Below are 9,340 nucleotides of genomic sequence, written 5' to 3' on the forward strand. Positions count from 1 at the left end.
ACCCAAAGGATGGGAGCAGCATTCCTTAGATGATCAGTGACCTCCCTGACTTTCAGTGGTAGCTGCCATGTGCTGACTGCTGGAAAAGGTAGCAAGAAATGATAGATGAGATCTTGTAGGCATGGACAAACTGGACATGGGTGGCTGTGCTACAATCATCAACAACATCTGTGTTTTGTTGTGAAAAGTAATGATCTGCCTATGTGCCAAACAGTGTAGTCTAAAGGGAGGCAGAAATCACAAATGACAACTCTAAGCAAGTTTCTGTTGATGTGTAAGACCAGTATTCTAGTCTAACCCTAATTTATAATCTTTTTTTTGTTTGTTTTTCTTCAGGTATTTTGAGTTTTATGAAGGGCCTTTGGAATACAACTCTACCAAATGCCTGGAGTTACGGCAGGACATCATTGAAGTGAAGGTTTTGTCCATGTGAGTATGAATGGAACTCCCTGAGATGAGGTTGGAGTGAGGTGGGCTTTGGTCACTTCTAACAAGGGACAAGCCACAGGGCAAGAGGGAACAGCCTCAAGTTGCCCCAGGGGAGGTTGAGGTTGGCCCTGAGGAGCAATGTCTCCCTGGCAAGGGCTGTGCAGGGCTGTGCCAGGCTGCCCAGGGCAGTGGTGGAGTCCCCACCCCTGGATGGGTTTCCAAGCCCTGGAGATGTGGTGCTGAGGGATGTGGTTTGGTGGTGCCCTGGCAGTTGTCAAAATGTTGTCAATGTTGTCAAAAGATGCAAGGGTCAAGAGATCCCATCAGTAGGGATCTCATCAGGGATTGCTGAGGTTCTCTTATACAGGCAAGTGGTGACATTTGAGTATGATATGAGAACCATTTGAAATAGATGGAGGCTTTTCACATCCATTGAGGTATTTTCATTAGGCTCAGAATTACTGTTTGGAATTAGATGCAGTGTTTTTAATATTATTTGCAATATTATATTCCAAGTAATTGAAGAATAAGAACAGACATACTGACTCATAGCAAGCATCCATCTAGCTTAAGGCTTTATCATTGACAGTGGCTGGGGGTGAAGGCTAAGAAATGAAGCAAAAAAGGGCAGCCCTTCCTGACAAACACTGCTGGCATGAGGACTTGCTGAGTGGTAGATGGTGACTAGACTATAGTACTCAGAGTGGATAATAGACCTCTCTATGAATTTATTTAGCTCTTTTCTGAGCCCATTTGTGCTTCTGACCTCAATCAGCAGTGAGTTTGACAACTTAGTAACACTCAGTAAAAAGTAGCAAAGTGTGATTCTTAGAAACAATAAATTTTCTTTTGTGGTCCTTTATGTACGTGAGGAAACTAATGAGTTGAATGAGATGCATCCATGAAGCCATAGTGATGAAACTGGGGAAAAAAGTGAGGTTGCCAGTGGAACTCATTGGGCATATCAGGGTATTTTTGTTTTGCATTTTCATCACTGCACTGAATTTAGGTGCTTAGATTATGCCTAATCCCTTCCCAAATCTAAAACCAGTGATTTAGTGATTCTACCAACGATCCACACGGCTTATTAAGGTCTGTGGAGTGCACGGAGTATCTCAGTTGAAAATGTAGCTATACTAGTGCATAGCATTAAGCCATCAAGGCTGCAGAAAATACAATGTATTGCTCCAGGTCTGCATGATTTTGATCGTGTCTCCCTCACTGACTTTGTGCACAGAAAAAAATGTAGGTTATGTCCTTGTCTCCTCTGTTTGGTCCTGGGTGAAGGATACACGAGTAACAACTTTGCACTGCCTGCTGACTTGCAGTGCTTAAAAATAAATAGAAGGGGTGAGAATGTCACACTTCTGGCAGTGTTCTGCTGAAGATGAGGAGTTTTGAATTGCTTTTCTGCATATGTATCAGATGGTGCAGAGAACTACTTGTTTCTCTTCATCTTACCCTTTGGCACATAAGAAGGGAGTTGACTCCTGCTCAGCTGGATAGCTAGCCTTAGTTTTATGATAGATGCCATTTGACATTAAGCTCTTTTACTGTGCTGGTCTCTTCTGGTGTGCTTGCTTCTAATGTGCTACACTTCCTCAGTCAGCCCGTATGGTAATGGAAGATTTCCAAGTTAATGTGCTCTGGTGGGCTGCAGAAAGTACAATATGACCTAATTCCCTCCTGTATCTTCCACAGCCTGGGAAATCCTGAGTTCTATTCACTTTAAATATATAATTAGCTTAAAAGTCTTTGCTTTACTCAGTGATTCAAAACCCTCAAGCCTGAAGAGGACTCATTAAGACCTATCAGTCAGGAGGAAATCTCACACTTCAAAATTTCCTAGTCACTTTATGGCATTGCTCCCTAGCTCTAGACACTGCAAGCCCTTTAGCATCTCTGTTGTCCAAATACAGAAGAGTATGTATGAACTCTGAGGTAAAAGTGGTTGAAACCAATGACACCACCAAAAATGTGTGGTCCTGTATCAGCCTAGTAGAAATAGGAGTGTAATTTTTTTATATAACTGTACGTATATTTATTAACAGAGGTGGAAGGAGAGATCCTCAGATAAAGAGCTTTTCATCTCCTCTTACCATCACAGCTGTTTATTGCTCTTGCCATTTAGAAAATGGATTTACCAACAGTGCTGCTCTGTAGGATCTCACAGATTAAGATAACCTCACCAAAACATAATGGGAGTTGGCCAAATAATCTCAAGTATCCTCTTGTCCAACGCCCCCTCTGCTGGGCCCTTCTGCTAGCTGCAGCTTTTCCCCCAGAGCCACTGCAGTTGCCAGACACTCATTAGCTGCCCAGTAGACAGTGGACAGACTGTGGTACAGTAAATGCTTGCTCAATACTGCATTTTTTGTCAGGAAGAAATGGAGAATGCCTATCAGGGAATAGAATTCAGTTCCAAACATCCAAAGAGCTCCATCTGTGTACAGGTCATGGCTTAGAGTTGCTGTGTCTGGGCAGAAAAAGAAGGAAAAGTGATAAATTTTACACTGGCTAGATTGATTTGCCCTGTCAAACGCCTACTACATGGTGACCTGGCTGCAGCTGGTTTAGAAAATGAAGCCCTTGTAATAAAGTGGATTTTAATTTTCTTTCTTTTTATCTTTTAGGGTGAAACAAACGGAATTGTTTGACAGATGGAAGAGCCTACAGATATGCAAATGGGAGATGAATGTCACAGAAGCTAATTTATTCAAGTAAGAATGGTCCACATTAATGAGGCTGAGTAAAATTTACTTTAGTTTGAGTTTAGCTTCCAGTAGACAGATCAAACTTTCATATGGTTATCAAGAGTAAACATTATAACACTGTCACTGTTGGAGTACCATGCTTTTGAATAAATATGAGCTTTTTTTTTTTTTACTTTAAAAAAATCAACAGCAAGAGTGAAAGATTGCTCTTTTGGCATGTGGAATTCTTCCCAGGAAAGGCAGAGAATTTGGTATGGGAAGGACTTGCAGGTGTGATTGAGGCAGGAGTGAGGATGGACCCAACGCTTCACGACTGCACCCAATACCTCAGCCTGACTCTGTGGTGGTGTGAAATGGTGACATCATTGGTGACAACTGCAGATTTGTTCTACAAAATACCCAAACTGATTTTTTTTTTCTGTGGTGTATTAGGAACTGTCAGACCTTGTTTATGACTTCCTTTTTTTAATGGCTTCTTACCTATTACTTCCTGACTATCTAGATATTTTTTCTGGTCTTTGGAGAACTCTGCAATTTGCTTCTGTAGTAGTCTGTCTTCCTTTATGTGCCTCCCTCTTTATTGAAGGTCCTCCATGGTCCTTTCAGCATACAACTTTTGAAATTGGTCTTGTGAAGGGAATAGTAGAATGAAGCCAGAGCAATATCTCAACCCATGAGTTTTACTCTTTTTTTCCTGATTCTCCTTCCTATCCCACTGGGAGTGGGGAGTAGGGAGCAAATGCCTGCATGAGACTTAGTTGCTGGCTGGGGTTATATGACAGTTGTATACTGATATATTCAGAGGCTGTATTTGATTAGGTCTAGAAAAGACACATTATTTCAGAGTGAGTGGAATACAGACTAGTTAAGTCTGTAAGTCACTGGCATAATTCAGAGCTGTTGTTCAGAATATGGCCCCACAACTTTCTCCCGAATTCCCTTGCTTGATTCCAGGAAATAGCTGTCATGAGTTAATGAGAGAATGTGAGAATGCATGTGCTGACTTAGTCATTAACATCTTTAAAAATAACTGTAAGTCCCAGGCTCATAGAAGTTTTTCCAACATGAGCACCACACATAAGTTTTTTAGATTTATTTTTTTAGCACTTTTTTTTCTGGAAATTACTTGATGGACAATTATTAGAACCCTTTTTGAAAACAAGAGCCATTGAGGGTTAAAGACTACCATCTTAAAGGTTAATTGGGGTAAGATAACTAATGATTGTGCCCAGAACACAAGGACACCTCAAAGTTTGAAGAAGAGCACAGTGAAGTACAGAGGCTAGCCCAGAGGTGGGGGTAATGAGAAAGGGCTATCTGATGACCATCAGGAGGACAAACACTCCCTCTCAGGCCACTAACACCAGCACATTGAGCAAAGAATCCCTCTGCACCCTCGACAGTGCATTGAGAAAAATAAGAGGTGAAAGACTCCTGTCACTGGTTGTACCTGTTTGGTTGTTATACACTGCTTTAGATACTGCCACTGGCACCTGGATGTAACCTAGCCTTAGATAGCTGGTTCCAGTAATCATGCTAGTCATGGAAAAAGGAAAAAAAATCAGTGTCTGCTCTTTCTTTGGCTTTGGGGATAGAGACTTCAGTATGTGAGTGTGTGGGGAAACTCTAGTCCCTTAAAAGAAAACCAAAATCTCTGAGTTTGGTATTGGTCTAACAACACTGACCTGTGAGCAACAGAACTTTGCCAATTCTGGACCATCAGGTGGGATGGGGAGAATACAATAAAAGTTAAATGGCAGCTACTTAAGCAGCAGGGAGGGAGGAAACACAAAAATCACATTAGCTTTTGTGTTTGGAGACTGAGGAAAACAATTCCCTTTACACTCTTTTGCCATCAGCTATCTGACGTTTACATTAAGGAATGTGCCTTTGGAAAACCAGTTGGACATTAGATTGAAGAACAACATCTCTTTCCTTCCTTCATGCAAACTAGTGAGGAGTTGTTTCATATCTCAAATGTCTCAGTTCAGTCACGGTACCTGCTTGTAATTATTGTAGAATTGTGGAATCATTTAGGTCAGAAAAGACCTGTAAGATCATCGTGTCCAGCCATTAGCCAGACTCTACCCAGTCCACTGCTAAACCATGTCCCTCAGCACAACATCTAAACAACTTTTTAACAGGCCCAGGGGTGGTGATTCGACCACTTCCCTGGGCAGCCTGTTCCAGGGCTTGATAACACTTTCAGTGAATAAAATTTTCCTAATATCCAACCTAAATTATTTAATGATATCACTATTAGAAATTATTCATTGACTTATTCATTCTCAATTGCTGCCTTGATCTCTATCATCTTATTATGTCATTCTGCATGAATCAAGTATGTAATAGTATCTGGACATCACTGAAATGTTTGCATAACCCTGTGTTTGCATTCTGGTGCTTGTAATAAAGCCCATAAAGAAGACTGACTTATTCTTCCAACTTGTAACAAGGCCACGTACCCCAGAGTAACCTTAGTTATTTAATCAGAGTTATTTGAGAGCCTTTTGGCTTTGCCTGTGTTCACACACTTATACATTTTGCCATGACATATTTTTCACTAAATGTGTAGGATGCATTGACTGAGAAGCAAACAGGCTCTGGTGTAAAAGCTGAAGTCAGGACTTTCAGTTCCAGCAGTAAAAGGACAAAAGCATTCAGAGAAAAATGGGAGAAAGAGAGAGAAGAATCAAAAATAGATTCCTATCTGGAAAGCTGCTTTTCCTTTTTAAATTTCATATTGGAGCTGAGTGTTTTTTCTCTCATTTTTGAGATTTGAGGACTGAAGTACCTGACACTTTATCCCAGGGACAAAGGAAATTTTGGCTATTTATATGAGATTTTTGAGTTGTAGCCACAACTACTCTGTCTGACACCCACCTCTCAGAGCCACATCATCTTCCTGATGCACATGTGCAAGGTCAAGGACAAAACTGAGACCTTTTAAAGTGTGCTGTGCTCTGTGGCAGTATCTTTAGGTATTGCTGTGCTTAAGTCCCTGCCCTGCCAAGCTTCCCATCCCCAGATGAGTACTTTAACCCCTGCATTTCCTGCCCAATGATGAGTAAGTAATTTACAAAAAGTGGATGATGTCTAAAGCAGCAAGGGACCAAGTCTTGAGGTTGGTTTCCCCAGGATGCTGAGTGCAGCACCCCAGCTTTGAGGCCTGGGGCAGAATTTGTGTGTTTCCTGCAGTCTAGAAGAGACAGAGTCAGAAATCTTATTTCTTCTGTTTTGGTTGTTGGGTTTTTGTGTGTGGGGGGTTTTTTTGTTTGTTTTTTTTCCCCCCACAAGTTCCTCAATCAAGAAGAATTTAACTGACTCCAAAATTTTCTAAAGGAAAATCCACCAAGCCACCATTTAACTCCTCCTACAGCTACAAAGTTTACTTTTGCTGAAAAATGCCTTGTTAGGAGTAATAGCAATTGCAAATCCTGAAGTGTGCTATCAACTCCTTGGTCTTACTTCTCCCTTTTTCATTTCACAGGTCTACTTTGTCAAGGTGTTGCAATGCTCCTGCCTTTCTGTTCACCACCCAGAAAAATACTCCCTTGGGAACAAAGCTGAAATATGAAGTGGATACTAGTGGAATCTTCCACATCAACCAAGAAATCTTCAAAATGTTTCCAAAGGTGCCTCATGCCACTGCCCATTTGCTGAATCAACTTCACTCTACTTGATGCATGAGATACTACCCTGTAGCCAAGCATTTAGCAGTTGGCTGTTTGACATTTCTGCAGTCTACGTTGCTTATACTTTGAAATATTTCTTTTTGTTATAGTATTTTAGCTGATTATCCTATTTTCTAGTGGTCATCTGCTCTAGTATTTTATATATTTATATTTTGCTTCAAAGTATTACCAACCTAGTAGCAAAGCAGCAAATGAAATAACTTAAGAAATCTGAATAAAAGAGGCACTTACTGATCAGAACATTTTAAAAGCACAGTACTCACAATAAATCAAACATTTGGAGCAGTTCTGCTTTTATAGGGACATAATTATTTTGTAATTAATATTCACAATGACTATTTTATACTTATTTATCTTTGCAGCTTCTCTGTGAACAGGCTGCACAGTTTTGAAATATATTCATCATAATGATTATTCAAAACCTTTTCAGCAAGTAATCCTTGACCTGAGGGTCATTCAAAGTTATAAGCAGTGGGAAAATCCCATAGCATATAGTGGCTGATGTGCAGAAATGGGCTTATGTGACTGCTGACTTACCATGGGGCACGCCTCATGAATTTAAAATGGCATATTTGGGGGGATAACTGAAATTCATCCCATTCAGCAAGTCAGAAAAATATTCAAGATAGGTACTTAGATTTTTGTCATTGAAGTTGTCCTTCAGGGTCAAACCAATTGTAATCCATTTGCTTTCTGAGCACTGCTAAGAGGCAGTAGTGCTGTTATCTCAATGTGCATGTGGGGAGCTGGGGCAGAGCAGAAGGGCTCAGACCCAGGAAAGCACTTTGACATCTACAGATGTGCAAAGAATTGGTCTAAGTCCTCCAGTTAATCCTCAAAACCCTGCCTGATTACAGGGGTGAAAGCATGGAAGACAAGATGTCTACCCTTCTGCTAAGAGTGTCCTGTAGCTGCTGTTGTTTTTATCCAGGTGTGCCTTGAGGATGCTTTGCAGGTTCTGTCCTCTGCCAAAGTGACTTTTGGATTCACTGGGCAGCACCTATGTGGGCCAAAGCCATCCCTTGCCTAGGAGCAGGGCTGCAGCGTGGTAAATCTGGGAGATAAAGGGCTGAAAGCAAGGGAGCAAGAGTGTGAGGGCAAGAGCCTTGTGCTGGGTGTGGAAGCCTGGCTTCTGATCTGCCTTTCAGGACTGCTAAGCCATTTTGTGTTAAGAAATTGTCAGATAAAGCACAAACCACCTCAACGTTACCTCTCTGTTAGACAGCAACTGCTTTTCTCAGGCAGGTGTAATTGCATGGCCTTTTGCCCCGTGGCTTATGAATGCTATAGAAGGATGCTGGCAGTAATCACCCAGAAATGTCACGCCACAAATGCATCTCTCTGTAGTGTGCAGAGTGAAGTTATTGATGAAATATGTATGGACCAAAACGAGCGCTCTCATGCTTATGTAAGCACCTCTCTACATATTCATGAGGTGTAGCGTGGCTCAGTGCTGCATCACAACCCTCTCACCCCAACGCTGGCCCAGTTCTGTTCCCAGAGAGGTGGTTTTCACTCTCTCTGGCTTCAGCAGCAGCTGCATGTCTGTGTAGGAAGACAGAATTTTGCCCACAGATTACAGAAAGATGTGTCCTACGCAAGTCCAGAAAGGCGCCTGACCGAAAGGCTCTGGGCACTGCTGGTAACATGATTAATAATCATTAATGCTATGAGTCCAGTTAGTGATAGCAAGCACCAAAATTTGGTTCTGATAAGTAGCTGTAGTGTGCTGTCTGACTTAGAGGCACTTGCTGGGCTTTGCTGGCTGCTCTGGAGCTACGTGTGCAGGTTTGTCAGAAGCAGAACATTGGAGCCTGAGGAGCGAGCAGCTTGCCAGCAGCTCAGAAGGCAATGCCTGGAGTGCACCAGTTTTATGGCTCATGCCCTCATGTGGAAATCAGAAGGGAAAGAAAAAGAGAGTTTCTAAAATTACTTCTTCCATTATTAAGTCTGTGCAAAACCAGGTTATTGCTTTTTTTCCCTGAGTTAGTTGCCCATACTATCTCTAATTGCAAAGGAAACAATTTTATGTACACCAGGGGAATATTGCAGGCCAGAACCAGTGTCAGCTTCCTATGATTAGTGCATCTGCAGCAAAATATAGCTGCAGGAAAAGCAAAAAAAAGTAAAAAAGAGGCTCATTGCCTGCAAGTTTTGGGATATTTAACTGTTTCCTTGCTATGATGTTGCAGGATATGCCGTACCACCGCTCCCAGTTTAAGAAATGTGCAGTCGTGGGGAATGGAGGAATTCTGAAGAACAGCAGGTGTGGCCGGGAGATTGACAGTGCAGACTTTGTGTTTAGGTAATCACCACAGCAACATCTTCCTTTTTTTTTTGTCCTGTTTTAATAACAGATAAGTTATTGTAAATCTATTTTCTCTCGCACAGAATCATAGAATTGTTTGGGTTGGAAGACACCTTTGTGATCCTCAGGTCCAACCCTTACCCCAGCACTGCCAAGTCCACCACTGCCCCGTGTCCCTCACACCACATCTCCAC

The 9,340-nt window shown here is 41.7% G+C and overlaps 1 protein-coding gene across 1 annotated transcript in view; it reads left to right on the forward strand.

Moving 5' to 3' along the window:
• Nucleotides 1–336: 336 nt before the first annotated feature.
• ST8SIA5 (ST8 alpha-N-acetyl-neuraminide alpha-2,8-sialyltransferase 5) overlaps nucleotides 337–9,340 on the forward strand; it is a gene marked incomplete at its 5' end in the record, with an annotated part of 13,610 nt that continues 4,606 nt past the window's right edge. The window contains 4 exons of the mRNA XM_008943598.1: nucleotides 337–429; nucleotides 3,063–3,149; nucleotides 6,634–6,778; nucleotides 9,031–9,143. Coding sequence (XP_008941846.1) covers nucleotides 337–429; nucleotides 3,063–3,149; nucleotides 6,634–6,778; nucleotides 9,031–9,143 — 438 coding nt within the window. The remainder of the gene's footprint in view (nucleotides 430–3,062; nucleotides 3,150–6,633; nucleotides 6,779–9,030; nucleotides 9,144–9,340) is intronic.

The sequence above is a fragment of the Merops nubicus genome, unplaced genomic scaffold (assembly GCF_000691845.1).
Source record: "Merops nubicus isolate BGI_N331 unplaced genomic scaffold, ASM69184v1 scaffold30057, whole genome shotgun sequence".
NCBI lineage: Eukaryota > Metazoa > Chordata > Aves > Coraciiformes > Meropidae > Merops > Merops nubicus.